This window comes from Nannobrachium achirus (genome assembly GCF_963921795.1).
Source record: "Nannobrachium achirus genome assembly, chromosome: 24".
In the NCBI taxonomy this organism is placed as follows: Eukaryota; Metazoa; Chordata; class Actinopteri; order Myctophiformes; family Myctophidae; genus Nannobrachium; species Nannobrachium achirus.
Window position 1 is genome coordinate 11,441,300 of NC_137831.1, and position 18,365 is coordinate 11,459,664.

Here is an 18,365-nt window from a genome sequence, read left to right on the forward strand (position 1 = left end):
AAAAACCTTAGAAGGATTCAAAAGACACTTATAGAATCGGGTCAAAATTCAAATTGTCATGATTTTTCAAAAATAGCAGATCTACAAGCTCGCAGCGCGGCACTCGGTGCCGCGCTGTGAGCTTGTATATCTGCTATTTTTCAATAGTTAAAGCATGAAATAACGATACACAATAATGTGTACCCCGTTCTAAATGGGTTTTAAAAAATAATACAATAATGCCTTCTCACCTCCCCCATGTATCCCCCCCATGCAGGTCCAATCAACTGGAATACATGGACGACGAGGATTACGAGGACCACCACGATGTGACTATTAATCAGATGCTGGTCCCCAGGAGTCACCAGGCGGACGCCACTAACATACTCAATAATCTGCTCAAGGAATATGACAAGACGCTTCGGCCCGATATCGGTGGTAAGTTGGGGCATAAACCTGTTCTGTTTGCATTATTGAGGCTATAGAATTACGGCAGGGGTCTTCAACGTTTTCAGGCCAAGGACCCCTTAGTTGAGAGAGAGATGAAGCAGGGACCCCCCACAACCTGTTCATATATTCCATAGTTTCATCGTTTGACAGCACAGTCATCGGTGTATTTTGGATTAATGTCAATTAGTGTTTCAGATATTGAACCACTTGAACCATCAATACTTAATAAACTTGACCTTTCACTGTGGACTTAGTCTGCCGAAAAGAGCTTGTAGATCTGCTATTTTTGGCTGAAGTTCTCAGAATTTGGTCACTAGGGTTCAAGTGGTTAATATAAAAAATTAGAAAAAAAGTTTCTATCACACAAAGATTTGGAGGAGCCCCTGCAGTAACTCTGAGGACCCCCTATAATAGGGGTCCCGGACCCCTTGTTGAAGACCCCTGAATTACAGTGAAACTTTGAGCGGCGCTGTCCGTGGTGCTGATTGTCTCCTCTGTGAGGTTGGTATTGTGGTAGTGCTGTGTTGGGTTATTATTAGGCTGCCATCCAAAACAAAGGGTCTCAATACAACTTTGAAGGGCAAGCCATAAAGGCGTTGCATGCGGTGCTGTTGTTTTGCCCATGTCTGTCAGGATGACAGTGTTTCCAATCCTGTGCACAGTGGCAGTTTGGCCCTACAGGTAGAGAGGCCAAATAACAAGTGACAGCTTGTTATTTGTTAACCCATTTAGAACGGGTACACATTATTGTGTATCATTATTTTATGCTTTACCTATTGAAAAATAGCAGATATACAAGCTCACAGCGCGGCACCGAGTGCTGAGGACCCCTTAGTTGAGTTACAAACGTTCGCTTTGAAAATACATATTCAAAGATTTGCACACATTTTCACGACTTTTTCAAAAATAGCTGATCTACAAGCTCACAGCGCGGCACTCGGTGCCGCGCTGTGAGCTTGTATATCTGCTGTTTTTCACTGGTTAAAGCATTCAATAATTCTAGGCCTAAATGGGTTTTAAGCTTGTCTCAGGGTTTCAAAAGTTAGGGCATGTTGTTTGGATCTGACTGCGTTTGTGCTTGTACTGTAAACTTTATGCAGTATATCAGAACTGCTATGGTTCCTCCTGTAATTGCTGCCACGCTTTGTGTCTTGAGATATTTCTGATATATTTATGGTCCTCATTGTGTAAGTGCCCTTGAGTAAAGTGACACCCGCTCTACGTCAAAGCGCTTCGACTACAGTCGTCCCAAAATACATTTTGCTAACAAAGTGGAACTCACAGGTGGGCTGTCCGTCGGCGGAGTGTCCTTGGCGCAGGATGCTAAACCCTGGTTCACACTCTTGGGTTCCTCCTCTTATACCTGCCGGCCTGGAAGAGGGCGTCAGCCAAATAAAATGCATACCGCATGATAATGTAAAAGTGGGCGGAAGTTATGTGACAAAGTTCTGCATAAGTTCCTTATCCGGGGGTCATCAATGTGTCCGTGCAACGGGCACATTGAAGCGGATGGTGTCCAGTTATTTTGATCATTGAAGACTGATTGATTGAAGACTTTATTAGAAGTTTGCATAGAAAAAAGTACAGTTTCATGACGGTACAGTTCACTGGTACAAGGTCAACTAAAAGGAGATCCTAGGAAAGCACTTGGCTTATTTACATACAGTAGGAAACCATTGAAGTATCTCATATACGACCCAATTACTGAATGTCTAGTCTCCAGATTTTCTTCAGAATATGTGACACTTTGTTACGTGGACACTAACATTAGGAGTCCAACTAGTAGTTTTATTTCCCATCTGAGAGTGTTCAAATGGAACCAAATGGACCCGTAAGGGTTGTCCTCTCATTTTGTATGTCCGTGCCCAAAATGTCCTCCACAAGCCGATGGCGATGTATGAGCATGTAGATCAGCTATTTTCACACTTTCTGCCTCTAATATTTGACAATTTGTCCAATCTTTAATTTGTCATTTTAGAGGTATCAAAGTCCTTCAATTGTCACTTTAGAAATGTGCAGATATCAGAACCACTGCTGTATGCAACCTCTTGTTACGCACACAATGTGGAAATGATTAAAAGAATAACTGCTATCCCATTTAAGACCTGAGGCCGATTCTTTGAATGCCTTCTGAATCAATAGTTCTCACAGATTTTATTTTTTGAAAAGTGGCATTTTTTCTTTTACTAATAATCTTTATCCCACGATTTTGTAACCCATTTTTTCACCCAGTGCCAATTGCCTAACCTGTAATCCTGGTTTATGCTCTCCCTCTGCCACACCTGGCTGGGGAGCCCTGGCTGGCCTGGGGGAGGCGGTATAGAAACCAGAAAAGATGGCAGATTGACGCGCTGTGAGCTTGTATACCTGCTATTTTTGAATAGCTTGGCTTTGAGTTCGCAACTTGCTTTAAAAAGCGCTATTAAAAAAATGCAATCCATTATTATGAACTACTGTGTCAGAGGTGTAGAAGTTATAGCTTATAGCCTACTCCTCTGGAAGACACACGATCATTATTAAAAATCCCGGGACATAGTTTTGGAAATCAGCTTGGTTTGGATGCAAGGCCCATCGATCATGCTGGCACTTGGCAGGCACAGGGGGCTTTTATGGTGGGAGAGCAGAGGATAGGAAGCCATATTCCTTGTTTCCATGGAGCTGCCTGCCGCCCATCTTCCAAGGAACCAAGAGTTTTACTCCCAACCGTACACAGAATGAACCACTGCACATACTGTATGCAACACTGGGTGCTAGGGCATTCACGATAGTGAATAGTGATTTTTAGTTTTCGAATTATTCGACCTCAAAGTATTCGAATATTCGACAGGACTGTCCAAACTGTCAAATATTAAGCAAGCAAGAGGCGAACATTGTGAAAATAGCCGATGTACATGCTCACAACGCCTCACAACGCATGTAGATCTGCTATTTTCACAATATTTATCTGTGGAACCGAGTCACATTAAATGTAATACCTACAATTCCAAGTGCTTGTCAGGATGGGGGTCCCCAGTTCAAATATGTTTATTTTGGGTGTCACAACCTAAAAAGGTTTGAGAACCCCTATAGAGCATCAACAAATTCATCCACCAGGGGCATTGACAAAAAAAAAAAGAAAAAAAAAGCGAATATTCGACTTCGGTGAACAACGTCGAATAGTGACTTTGATATTCGAATATTCAAATATTCGAATATTTGGTGAATGCCCTACTAGGTACGCACACAACGTGGAAATGATTAAAAGAATAACTGCTAATTCAGGCGACTATATCAAATGATAAAACCCTTTTCACCCGAAGTAATCTTTGTATTTTAGAATGTTTCACGTAAATCTACAAAGAAATGCAGACTCTGGTGTCAGGTAGGACTGGTTGACGACATCAATCAGACGTTTGTAGTTTGGATATCGTTGCAATTACGACGGGGGTTAAAACATGGGGATTGTGGCTTCAATGTGATTATATCCATCATTAGTGAGCTTATTATTATGTGTTGCAATGAGTCTGAATTTGCAATCATCCCCAAACAACCCTGTCATGTCCTGCTCTTGCTAGCAGCTTTTAATTGTCGGTGTATTTATCTATTTAATCGTTTATTTTTAGCTCAGTTACACCTAATAGAGGGGGGGGGGGGGGGGGGGCTGTGCCTTCCTAATAGGGATGAAAGTTTCATGAGATCCCGGTGACAAACCTCAATGAAATGTTAATGACAAACCATCTGAAATATGAATGCCATCACAGGATAACGCGCAGCGGAAGAACGCACGAGCGCACACACACACGCACGCACGCACGCACGCACGCACGCACGCACGCACGCACGCACGCACGCACACACACACACACACACACACACACACACACACACACACACACACACACACACACACACACACACACACACACACACACACACACACACTCGTACGCTCTGGGAGATATTGTTCAGGCAAACACAGATCTAGGACATTTAAAGGAGAATTCCAGTCTAAATGTCTTTCTTACCTTTTTGTTGTTATGTATTTGTCTCCAAAAAAAAAGTAAAGGTCCAGGTCTTTGCACACTGCTATGTTATTCGGGCCGAATATCGGAGCAAGTTTTTGGAGCACATAAATTAAACAAAAACTCACATTATGTCAATCACGTTTGCACACTGCCGACCTGGGTAGATTTTTTCCGATTTTCGCAGGTGTCCCTAGCCTAGTTCCAGACCCTGAATCGCTAGCCACACCCCTTTAAATTTTTGTTTTGGCGATTCAGGGGTCTAGAATTCCTGTCATTGAAGAGGCCTTCCACGTTCAAAAAAATCCATACGGCGAATCAGCGTCGTGAATCAGCGTCTTGTGATCAGCGTGGGTGGGGGTTTCCCAGAACTCATGTGCGTTTCCAAGTAAATCAGCGCCGCCGCCGTACCGAAAAAAACCCAGTGCAGTGTGCAACCAGCTTTATTTTATCAAAATAGGCAATATTGTCCATTTTCGCCGACCCGCAAACACAGCCCACAACGGGAGCCGCGGGGCTTATGCAAATGCGCTTATTCCATCGCTCCAAAATCCATTCTTTGCTGTTTATAAACACACTGTTGAGCTAACATGCAGAAGTGACCGCAGGGTTACGCCATTGTTGAGATTCTGCCGTGAAAAGTCCCATTGGATCATTCAGAGTAGTGACTCAGTTTATTTATTGTATTTTACAACTCACACTACACACAAAAATGCATGTGCGCGCGCACACGCACGCACGCACGCACGCACGCACGCACACACACACACACACACACACACACACACCAGTGTATACTGGTACATCGTCGCTGTCGGGTGGAAACCTCGTATCTCCAAGTTTCAAATGTGTACGTTCTTTCGCAAAGTAAAGCCCTGCTTCATCACACAAGGCCGTCGCACAAAAGTAGTGAAAACAGCAGATCTACAAGCACACAACGCCTCGCACCGCGAGGCGTTGAAATCATTTTTAAAATGATAAATGCAAACCGGTTTTGGACATTCAAGGTTTTCACCCGACAACGACGGCATGCTTGTTGGCATTCAGTCTTTCCCTCTTTTATGTGCCCCACACACACACACACACACACACACACACACACACACACACACACACACACACACACACACACACACACACACACTTTAGCCCTCTCCACTATCACATACAGTTAGTCATTAAAAAAAAAGCAGCTTTTTCCTGCTGAATCTGTCTGTGGGAACGGCTGCGTATTTGGCTGTTTGCATGAAACAACAGTGTGAGAAGCCAGAGAATGAAGCCTGCAGCAGAGGAGAGAGCAGCTACTGTCAGGGGCGTCGCACCACATTCTGGGCCCTGGGTACAAGGATTCACTGCGGGCCCCCCTCGTGAATGTTCTTCATAAGGGGAGGGGGTTTAACCCATTTAGACTGGGAACACATTATTACGTGTTATTTTGTGCTTCAACTATTGAAAAATAGCAGACAGTAGATCTGCTATTTTTGAAAAATTTGAATATTTCAAATATGTCTCTATGTCTGTGGTGCTCAAACCTTTTCATGTGAAGGACCCCCAAAATGATATGTATTTGGCCACGGACCCCCATCTCAAAATATGTTGTTCCTGGGAAATTTGAGTTACAAATGTTCGCTTAAAAAATACATATTATTCAAAGATTTTCACACATTTCACAAAAATAGCAGATCTACAAGCTCGAGAGCTTGAGAGCTTGAGAGCTGAGAGCTTGTACATCTGCTATTTTATAATAGTTAAAGTATAAAATAATGAAGGCCCCTCCAGCTTGGGCCCTAGTAGCCTCGGAAACCCAGACTTCTTTTGGTGATCGGAAGAAAAAGAAGTCTGGGCAAACCCCCCTATAACTGTGTTGGCTCATGACATTTTAATTGTATAAATAAATGTAGCCGTTCAGATATCTTATTTTACATCAGTATTGTTCATGTGAACTGGTTTGTTTAGGCTTATCCATTATAATGATAAAATCACTACGATTTATCAGTCGTTTTCCACCGCAGATCACTTCCTCATTTACTCAAAGAAGACAGCAGGGGGAGTCATGTCCCTCCTCATTTACTCAAAGCAGACGTCATGTACCCCTCTGCGTCATTTTGAGACGTCGGAGGACGCGGCGAGATCCGCCGGCCAACAAATAATGTCCGCGTTCCCTCAGAGTGGGGCCCTAGTAACTCAGTCCCACTTCTCCCCCCCTTGTGACGCCCCTGCTGCCTCTGCCTGTTGGTCAGAACCCGCTGTCCCAGAACTGTAGACACTGACTTAACTGTGCGGAGGCGTCTCTGGCACAACTACTGTCCTGCCACCAAATCAAGTGCGGACTTTTTTTTATTTGACTCGCGGACACTATGTGCTGCGATGTTGCTGTTTTAGCATGCTGGCAACCAAGGGACGCATGGTTGAACACATGCAGTCGCACACGCACGCACGCACGCACGCACGCACGCACGCACGCACGCACGCACGCACGCACACACACACACACACACACAGGCCAACAGTATATCGTCACTGTCGGGCAGAAACCTCGTATCTCCAAGTTTCTAATTTGTACATTTATTCGCAAAGTAAAGCCCTGCTTCATCATACAAGGCTGTCGCACAAAGGTTGTGAAAACAGCAGATCTACAAGCACACAACGCCTCGCAACCTTAAATCTTTTTTTAAATGATAAATGCAAGACAAAGAGTTTTGGGCATACAAGATTTCCACTCGACAACGACGGTATATTAGTGATCTACATTTTGAAAGCACAGTCTCAACAGTCAGACCAGTCACTGACAATGACCTACAGTATGTGTGTGTCTGATTAGATGTTAACTGATCATTAAATCATCAAAATATTTATCCCTGGATATATATTCATAAAAATCGGAAGAACAATACGAAAAATGGGTTTTAACATTGTCTGGTGCTTAAATAAATCATCAAAATGTGTCCCTGGTGTGCAAAAATAAAATATTCACTAGGCTATGTTATGTACTGCACTGTATTTTGGCCTCGCCAAAGAAGTCTTCTCCCGCACGCCCACGTTTGAACTACTTATTATTTGGTATCTCATGGCCAGATCGTGCATACTGTACATAGGGCTGTCATAATTATTACATAATCGTCTAATCGCAATTATTTGACATGATCACAATTATTTTGTCATAATCGTCATAATCGTGAATGTTGAAAAATGTTCATACATTTTCAGAAATAGTGGAAATAGCAGATCTACAAGCTCACAACGCGTCGCATCGCGACGCGTTGTGAGCTTGTAGATCGGCTATTTCCACTATCAATGTTCTTTTTTAAGTAGTAAGTTGTCAAATATGTCAGTAATTTCTTTGTGTATTTAGGTTAAGTGTCATATCTGCCATGAGCATCTTCAAAGCGTAAAAGCCAAACAGAAATGTAATTATCAACAACAAACACACAATTAAATCGTTAATCGCAATTATTTGAGTGACAATTAATCGTCATGTAAAATGTCATATCGTGACAGCCCTAACTGTACAGTTTGTACAGGGATTGATTAGCAGTTTGCAATAGAAAAAAGTACAGTTTCATGACAGCACAAATCACTGGTACAAGGTCAACTAAAAGGAGATCCACTTTGTATCTCATATATTGAAAGACAGACGGATAGAACATAATACTTTACATAGGATAACATCAATTACAAAAGCAGAAAAGGGGGAGAAAAAATGGGGGGGGGGGTGGAAACATGGAACATGGGGGCTTATAGTCTATTTACAATAGACTATAAGCCTTCTCTTCAAGGGTCTCAGAAAGCAAATCACTATTTACAAATACAAATACAAAATTTAAAAAAGTCTCGAGTAGCAGCCACCTGAAGGTGGCCTTTCTTACCAATTGTGAAGGAGGCTTGGGATTTGCACTCCTTTAAGGCTTGCGGAAGGGCTATAGTGTTAAATCTAGGTTGAACATGATTAGTGGAGCAGCCTCTGGTGTTGAGGCTGTGATCGTGGACATCCTTGACCTTTAGGAAGCAGTTTGTCAGGTACATGGGTATCTTGGAGGTGTACTGTATCTTGTACACCAGGCCCATTGCAAGATGCTGTACTCTGTCAGCTACTACTCCCCACACAGTCTTTCTATTGCTGTCTACAGATCTCCAAGCTCATAACATGCGTATGTGCTTGTGTATCTGCTATTTTTGAAGCGGTGAAAACCGCTTCCAATGAATGGCTTTGTGTGTATCACGCCCATATATGGTCATTTCAGTCCAGAATGAACAGGCTTTTTCAAAAACAGAATGTCCGTTAAATTACCATATATGGTGATCTCAGTCCAGAATGAACAGGGTTTTTCAAAAACACAAAGTATGTTACCTTATGTCCATATATGGTCACTCCAGGCCAGAATGAACAGGTTTTTCCTGTCTCGTACGTGTAAAATATCAGTCCAGAATGAATAGGCTTTTTCAAAAAGCAAAATTTGTGTCCCTGTCTATTGCATTGAATTGGTGAAGCTTCACATGACAATTCAACCCTATAGATAATAGCATGGTTTATACTAAATAATTATTAACTTTGCTATAGTCAGCATGTCATACCAGCTCTCCAAATACATTCAGAATAGAGGTTTTATCTGTCCTTCACTTCGAACCGAGGTTTGATTTTTTTTAAATGGCTCAATATAAAATAATGGTTAAAGACGTTCAAATCTAAAGTGACACAGATGCTTTCCAGTAGGGTTGCAACTAGGGTTGGGGGCGGTAACCGCCGTACCGCCGTACCGCGGTAAACCGAGGCCTACCGTGGTGTCATGGTCCTTACCGCGGTCAAAAAAGAAAAAAATAGTATATTTTTTTATTGAAAACAAGCGAGTTTTAAAACAGGAGAGAAGCGAGGACCGCATGCGCTCCATGCCGCTCTGCTCTGGGCCGTATACCACAGTTTGGAAGCCACATACAGTGTACATCACTCGTGACTGTCCGAGTGGCTGCTGCCCTGCTGTGCAGGTCTGCAGCAGCAGCAGCGTCGTAGGGGAGTACGGAACAGAGTAAACTTTCTCTGTAATCCACGACACAAGTATGTTAATACATACCTTGTGTTGTGGCTGTTTGGGGAGACAACGGACTGACCTCATGCTTCCTTCAATGCATGAGTAGTCCAAGTTGTTTCTTTTCACCTGACAGGGGGGGATTTCCCCGGGATGGACGTAGCGCGTGGAAGGAACACGTTATTCCAACCAGTTCCTTTCCCCTCCATCAAGCGCCCCGGCTGGCCAGGGGTAGGCATTATTGAGACCAGGATTACTGCATGTTTTTGTGAGGGTATCAACCCTAGGACACAAGGGGAGAACATGCAAACTCCACACAGAAAGGCCCTATCGCCGATATCTGCTATTTTTGAAAAATCATGATTTGTTTTTGCAAGTCTTTGAATGAATGAATCTATTTAAAAGTGAACATTTGTAACTCAAATATTTGCTTCTGGGTGGTCCATGGAACAACATATTTTGAGAAGGGGGTCCGCGGCCAAATACTTGTAATTTTGGGGGTCCTTGACATGAAAAAGTTTGAGAACCACTGATTTAGAGGAAGGATTTAGGAGTCGGGTCAAAGATCGGGTCAAAGATATTCAAATACATTCAAGACATTTTCACGATTTTTCAAAAATAGCAGATCTACAAGCTCGCAGCGCGGCACTCTGCGCTTGTAGATCTGCTATTTTTCAATAGTTAAAGCATAAAATAATGGTTAAAGTGGTTCAAATCTAATGCGACTCGGGAGCGTTCCAGGTCTTTGAGGTTTAAAATAGAGCGGGTGATTGGCGGGGAGGTGTAATCTTGACAGGCGCGCTTCTCCTCACCTCCCTAACATCTCTGCTCCATTATATTGACTGTGCCTCCAGGTGGAGATTTGCGCTCGGCTGAGCGCACCACCACCACCTATACACTTCCGATTTCTTTTTGCATTGTCATTTCCATTTTCTCGTGCAGTCAGCAGTGTTACAGAGGCCCCAATCCTCAGAAGTGGGTGACCCGTTTACCGCGTGCCTAAAAGTGACCCACATTCTCGGCCTGCTGAGTTGAGCCTCACCTGAGCTGATGAGTCACCTCCTCGGGTGCCTCGTGTGTGTGAGGACAAGCTTATTTTGTGTCCTTATTGTGTCAACTCTCCTTTGGACTCGGCATGTGATAAGGGTGTGCGACCTGAGTCTTGTGTGTGTGTGTGTGCGCGTCCGTGCATGCATGCGTGTGCGTGCGTGCAGGGGCGTCACAAGGGGTAGGAAAGTGGGACTGAGTTACTAGGGCCCAAGGTGGAGGGGCCCTAGTAACTTTAGCTATTGAAAAATAGCAGATATACAAGCTCGAGCTTGTAGATCTGCTATTTTGAAAAGTCGTGAAAATGTGCGCAAATCTTTGAATATATGTATTTTTTAAGTGAACATTTGTAACTCAAATTTTGCTTCTGGGGGGTCCCTGGAACTAAATATTTTGAGATGGGGCCATGGGGGGGTCCTTCACATGAAAAAGTTTGAGCATCACTGACATGGAAACATAGGTTTCTTAGCACACATTTTCACGATTTTTAAAAAATGGCAGATCTACAAGCTCGCAGCGCGGCACTCGGTGCCGCGCTGTGAGCTTGTATATCTGCTATTTTTCAATAGTTAACATTCATGGGGGGCCCGCAGTGAATCCTTGTACCCAGGGCCCAGAATTTGGTGTGACGCCCCTGCGTACGTGCGTGCGCGCGTGTGTGTCCTTACCCGACCATGGTGACCCAGTATAACTTGGTACTCTGCTTCACACATTAGATAGTCAAGAGCCTAAGGTCAAGCCGCAATAACTCAAGAACAAGAATTAAAACACTAAAATTAGCTCACATTCTAACAATGCCCCAGCACTTACATTCATATGAAGAGGAAATAGAAAAGAAGAAATGGATCCCCCCCGGCCGGTTACAAATTACCATTTCACATTTTGGTCGCCTAGCTCTTATCCGGAGTAACTTACAACAAGAGCAATCTGGGAACCCATTCGTAAAAAAGAAAACTGTACAAACAGCATTTCGGTTTGGTGTCTCTCCTTTCTTAGTAAGCAGCAGTGGCTCAGGGGTAGAGTGGCCGGTAAATTGAGTTTTTGCATCACCTGCGAGTCCCGCTGACCGCATGCTACTGTTATTTAACACATGGGAAGCCAAGGTTTCTAACATTTCTAGCTGTTGCTGCTGCCGCCGTTCACTCACGCTTTATTTTGAAGAGCCTCGGAAGCTTGTGCACGTGAGTGTCCACTGACGATTGAGGAAGATAATCCATTTGTTTACAAACGCTCGCGAAACTAAAATCCAAACCGGGGCCAACCATCGCGGTAAAGTGTCGCCGTGAAAACAATCAGATCTCTGCTTCCCTGGCGTTCTTTGCACCTCATTCATAGATAAAGCCCTTTTTATGTTTCAGCCTAGAATGGAAATCAATGCAGCCTAGTCGCGCCATTTTCTCTCTCTGCACAGGGTTGTACAGTTAACCCTTTGTTGTCTTGTTGAGGAACGAGACAACTCCTTTTGGCAGAGTGACCCCTAGTGGCCTTATCTCGTTACTGAACGAGTTTGGCCCCTTGGGTGTTAATATAAAAGCGGTCCCACCCTCATTTACAGTACACTAATAAGACAGAATAAAGCCATAATAAGGCACGGCTACATTCTCTGGCACCGGCACCTGCCGCGGAACACCGCCGCACGACCGGGCAGTTCCGCGGCAGGTGCCATAAAAGCTATCTCCTGACTTTAATCGGGGAAAAGCACTCTGTGACTGGTTTTGAAGTTGGGGAAAAGCACTCAATTTGGACCCCTGGTGGGCCCTGGACCAGATGTTGAGAAGTGTTTTAAGTCATCACAGAAAAAAGGTTTCAGAATTGTGTATTTTTACCCTGTTAGTGTGACTCTGTGTGAAGGCTGTTAAAGTTGGTATTCTGCCCATACCAGTATAGACAGACAGACATACAGACAGCAGGGTGGCAAAGCAATGTTCCTGCGAAGCAGTTAGACTGTACACCGACAGACTGCACAAATACAGCCGAAGCAAGGTCAAGCACTAAGTTGGACCATTTATTTTTCTATTTCTTGAAGTTTTCTCCCAGCGGTCTCCTTTGCAAACATCAACTGTGCACAGAAAAATCCCCCTCCGGTGTCAATTTAACTCTCAAATACCTGGAACGCGCCCAAGTCGCGTTAGATTTTAACCACTTTAACCATCATTTTATGCTTTAACCTTAGAAAAATAGCAGATATACAAGCTCACAGTGCGGCACCGAGTGCCGCGCTGCAAGCTTGTAGATCTGCTATTTTTGAAAAATCTTGAAAATGAGTCTTTGAATATCTTTGACGCGATCTTTGACCCGACTTCTAAATCCTTCCTCTGAATCAGTGGTTCTCAAAATGTTTCACGTCAAGGACCCCAGAAATGACAGGTATTTGGCCACAGACCCCATCTCAAAATATGTTGTTCCAGGGACCCCCAGAAGCAGAGATTTGACTTACAAACGTTTGCTTTGAAAAATATATATTGAAAGATTTGCATACATTTTCATGATTTTTCAAAAATAGCAGATCTACAAGCTCACAGCGCGGCACTGAGTGCCGCGCTTGTAGATCTGCTATTTTTCAACAGTTAAATTAAAGCAGTCAATAATCCTATAGCCTAAATGGGTTAACACTTTTCAGAATTTTAGAGGAAAAAAATAAGTCCCACAACTCCCTGTGAGTTAATTCAATACCTCTATTCATTTGTCAGGAACTGCACTCGTCTCGCACACAACTTGGAGGGAAACGTGGGCAGAAGAAGTGCTGCATCCTCAAGGGTCGCCAAGGTCGTTCCGTAATAGAAAGGTCACCGCATTAATGGCGGTTTGCCCATCAGCGCTGCACCTCATGTGAGCAACGCGCTGAAACTTTACAAGATCATCGACCACGAAAAAATATCCACATTAAACCTTATGTTGTTGTTTTTTTGTGCCATGCCTCGTCGTAGTTTCAAGCAAAAGTAGTGAAACTAGCCAATGCAGCGCGTCGATAGATAGATACCTTCATTATCCCAAGGGGGAAAAATCAGTTGCCCAGAGGCAGCACAGCAGTATAAGGTTATTTACAAAGTTACAGAGAAGTAAGAAAAAGATAAAAGAAAAACAAGAACAGAGTACAGTAAAGAGCAAGGTACATCAAGAGAGGGAACGAATAATATATAAATATATATACATAAAGTGTTCTTAAGTTTACAGTTTACAGTTTACAGTTTAGGCATTTAGCAGACGCTTTTAATCCAAAGCGATTTACAATAAGCAGATCAAATATCACAATAATAAACAAATGTCAGTACATCAACAGCAATATAACAAATGCAAATGAATATCTATCTAGAAAAACAGTATAACCTGTAAAGAAAAATAAAATAATAAAAAGGTTTCTAAAAACCTAAAAAACAAATGCTAACTAGCTTCATGTATGGACATTGATTTCCAGTAGTGCTAAGGGTTTTGGTGGAGTCTGAAAAGGTGAGTCTTCAGTCCACGGCGAAAGCTAGCGAGTGAGTCCGTTGTTCTAAGTGCGACAGGGAGTTTATTCCACAGCTTGGGGGCCTGGAGGGCAAACTGTCTCGGACGAGTGGATTTTTGCCCTGGGGTTTTTAGCGAGGGTTCTGTCAGCATCCCTGTGTTGCCTGATCTAAGTGCACGGGTGGGGGTGTACGGGTTGATCAGGTTTTGGAGGTATGGAGGAGCCATACCTTTGGCTGCTTTGAAGGTCAGCATCAGTATTCCATGCGGGCCGCAACCGGGAGCCAGTGGAGGCTGCGGAGAAGCCTCAACTTCAACATCAAAATAGTACAGTGTCCAAATCAAAAGTGACCATAGCAGTCAATGCTAGTTATTGCAACAAGTATCTCACTGTCATGTCAAACACAAGCAAAAATACTCAAAACTACTAACACAACCTAATAGTGTAGTGTCAAAAGGTCAGTGCGAAAAAAACAACTCGAAAGGAAAATAAACTAGAAAGGGTGTCACAGCCAGACGCACATGAGCACCCTCCCTGGAAGGTCCTTAGAAGTCAGAGTCAGTACAACTATAGTTCCGCCATCCTAGGAAGGTAGTCCTCCTCAATCGGCCGTTGTGTGTCTCGTTGTACAGCTTAAGGGCAGCCGGTACAAAAGACTTTCCTAGTCTCTCGCATCTCCGTCCTGGGTAGACAAAGCGGTCGTTTCCTCTCTTACTCCAGTAACTGAAGATCTCCAGATGGAGGGGTGGGAGCAGTTCTTCAAGATGGAGTTCAGCTTCCTAGCCGTTCGCACCCTGGTTACTTCCTCCGCCCCGTGCAAAAAGGACCCAACGACAGAGCCCGCTTTCCTCACCAGTCTGTTTATGTTAAAGGTGTCACCTGCTCTGTTATTGCCACCCCAGCAGGTTATTCCGACAAAGAGGACACTATGACAGACTGGTAGAACATCTGAAGCATCAGCTCGTAGATCAGCAACTTTCATTATTTTTAAAAAGTTTCCTAAAGTCAATGTTTTTTTTCTCCAACTTACAAGGTTTCCAATCCAATGGTGAAGAATTGTAAAATGTATAAGTCCTCCTTGTTGTTTTTGAGGAGGGAGGTCAAACAGGGATGAGTGAAGTCGTCTGGCTCAGCCTGAAACCGTCTTCTTAAGCCCCCAGCATCTGCCAGTGGGGCATCCCCATTGGTGGAGAGCACTTTGCTTTCTGTGTGGGGAGCAGACCTGGGTCAAATTGGATTATATGCCAGTGTGGTGGGCTTACTTAAGAACTCTACTTATTTATTTATCTATGCTTTTGAGTATCTGCCGGTATTCATATTTTTGGATACTCGCATGACTTTCACTTCACTGCATTTCAAAGAAAATGTTGTACTTTTGACTCCACTGGATCAACCACTTAAAGGCATGCTAGGTAGAAACGCAGATGTGTGTGTGTGTGTGTGTGTGTGTGTGTGTGTGTGTGTGTGTGTGTGTGTGTGTGTGTGTGTGTGTGTGTGTGTGTGTGTGTGTGTGTGTGTGTGTGTGTGTGTGTGTGTGTGTGTGTGTGCTAGGACATTCACGAATAGTGATTTTTAGTATTCAAAGTATTAGAATAGTCGAATATTCAACAGGACTGGCCAAACTGTCAAATATTAAGTACCCGTATTTTCCGGACTATAAGGCGCACTTAAAAGCCTTTAATTTTCTCAAAAAACGACAGTGCGCCTTATAGTCCAGTGCGCCTTATATATGGATCATTCATTGACATTGACATTCCCTTTAGCACAGCTCCATCTGTTGGATGCATAACGCAACGGTAGCGTCTATTATGTGCGCCTTATAGTCAGGTGTGCCTTATATATGAAAACAGTTTGAAAATAGACCATTCATTGACAGTGCGCCTTATAGTCAGGTGCGCCTTATAGTCCAGAAAATACTGTAAGCAAGAGGCGAACATTGTGAAAATAGCCGATCTACATGCTCACAACAAACGCGAGGCGTTGAACTGAACTGAATCATTTCCAGACTGTGAAGCGGAGAGACAAAACAAATCGCGTAACGGAGAGAACAGGCTGGCACCCAGGCTAGTGTTTTTCTCTGAGATGTACAGGGGTGTAAGTACAGTACACTGGGTGAAAAGAGAGATTATCTGACATATACTGGTAGAGTATATGACCCATTTTGTACCATTTTGTACCAGTATACTGGGATATACCCACATTATTGGAAGTTTTCAGTTCAAGAGATTTTCAGGCATATTCCCCTGATATTCTGCCCCCAGCTAGACAAAGGCACAGCAGGGTGTGCCTTTGTGTGCCTTTGACTAGCTGGGGGCAGTATATCACCAATTATCACTGAATACAGAGGAATATGCCAGAATATCCCTAAAAAAGTATATACCCAATAATGTCGGTATATGCCCAGTATATCTGTAAATAAACTGTCATATACTCTACCAGTATATGTCAGATAATCTCTCTTTTCACCCAGTGGTACTTGAGTGCATGTACTTACTGTAGTTACTTTCCACCACTGGTGTTCAATTATTCATGCAGAACACACTGCATGACCACACTGACCACAGTGTTGCCAAGTTCACTTATTATCGCTCTAAGTTATTATAAACGACTTTGGGCTTGCTTTTCTGTAAAGTCACTTATAGTGAATATTGGTAGTATGCGGGCTTCCCTCCTAAATGTTGTTTAAACCAGTGGTTCTCACATTTTGCATGTCAAGGACTCCCAAATTAACTAATTTACTGCCCCAACCTGAAAATCCTGAGGAATAGCCGTTGGTCCAGGCAGCCGCACCCGAGAATCCTGAGAATTAAATTTGATTTCATTTATAAAAATGTATCCAGAATCGGTCGCCAAATCCGCAGTGCCGAAGTGCCCCCAAAGCAGTGCTTCCTGTCTAGACCGGAAACAGGAACCGGATCTCCATTATTTTGCAGGAACAACCCATTTCTCTGTTTCCTGTTCCGGGTCATGTTTACTTCCATTTCATACACAGCTAGCTAACACTGCTGCTATAGCTCTGGAACAGTACCATGAATTCGAGTGCCGTCTTTTGTAATTGAGAATGGATAGCGGCACGCACCCAGATTAAAAGGTAAGAAAATCGTAGCGGGCAATGCGGAAAGTCGATTTATGAAAGCAGTAGCCTAAATGAGTAATTATAATTATAATTATATTATAAATAATAATAATAATATGTAATTGTCTGCTGACCCCCACCCGGGAATATTTTGTGCCATATTTTGTACAAGATACTTTGAAAATGGCAGAACTACAAGCTCACAACGCGTCACATCAACAACCCCTTGTGAGATTGTAGAGCAGGTATTTTCAGATTAGCAAGATCAATTTGTAATCTTTTTTATTTCACAATGTATCACTGATTGCGACCGTAGGTCGCAGATTAGTATATGAACGGTCACAGCTTGTCCGTATGCATGTATGTATGTATGTATGTATGTATGTACCGGTATGTACTGTATGTATGTACAGTATGTATGTATGTACCGGTATGTATGTATGTACCGGTGTGTGTGTGTGTGTGTGTGTGTGTGTGTGTGTGTGTGTGTGTGTGTGTGTGTGTGTGTGTGTGTGTGTGTGTGTGTGTGTGTGTGTGTGTGTGTGTGTGTGTGTGTGTGTGTCACGCCTCTCACACTGTGGTTCTATGGGTTTGCTGCTCTGACATCATGCTCTGATGTCACTGTGATTTCAGGGGAACCACTCTAACAGAATGGGTTTGCCACTTCTGACATCACGCTCTGGCTTCACTGTGATGTCACACTAACATAATCCCTTTTATGCCCATATATGGAGTTCCCTGATGTCATCAATATTAAGGCCATTATCTAAAAGGAGTCCCATGGAGATCCATGTACTGTATATGGAGATATGCTGTGAGAGCCCAAGCATGCTTACTACATCTGACATCATACCCTGTTATTCCCTGTCTGTAGAACAAGCCACACAGATATGGGCTGTCTTGGCCATCTGTCTTGGCCATATATGGATTCTATGTGGCCGATGTGGCCTCCATATATGGGTAACTGCCCGATGCATTGTGAGCTTGTAAATCGTCTATTTACTATGTGCGTGGCTCTGTATGACAAAGTATATATTCACTACTACGCAAGTAAACATGATCTGTGCATTTATCTCTTTTGAAGGGAAATGATTTGTCATTGTTACTGACAACAGACAACGTTTCCAACCGGACCATCTCATAGTGGCAGTTGTTTTTGGAGGTGAAATGTCTGTTACAGTCGAATGAACAGTCCCACGGTCGGGGACCGACATGGCTCTCATGCAGCAGCCAGATAACTGCGCTCTGTCGTGGCTTTATGCAACCCTGGCGGTGAGTCTCTGGTCGTGGTCAGTAATGCAAGAACAGTAAAACCATGCCCCCTGATACAAATATATATATAT

General features: G+C 43.4%; 1 protein-coding gene across 1 annotated transcript in view; it reads left to right on the forward strand.

Moving 5' to 3' along the window:
* Positions 1–266: 266 nt before the first annotated feature.
* LOC308280591 (gamma-aminobutyric acid receptor subunit gamma-3-like) overlaps positions 267–18,365 on the forward strand; it is a gene marked incomplete at its 3' end in the record, with an annotated part of 227,853 nt that continues 209,754 nt past the window's right edge. The window contains exon 1 of the mRNA XM_080720921.1: positions 267–417. Within this exon, the coding sequence (XP_080577047.1) occupies positions 276–417 (142 nt within the window). The 5' untranslated portion in view covers positions 267–275. The remainder of the gene's footprint in view (positions 418–18,365) is intronic.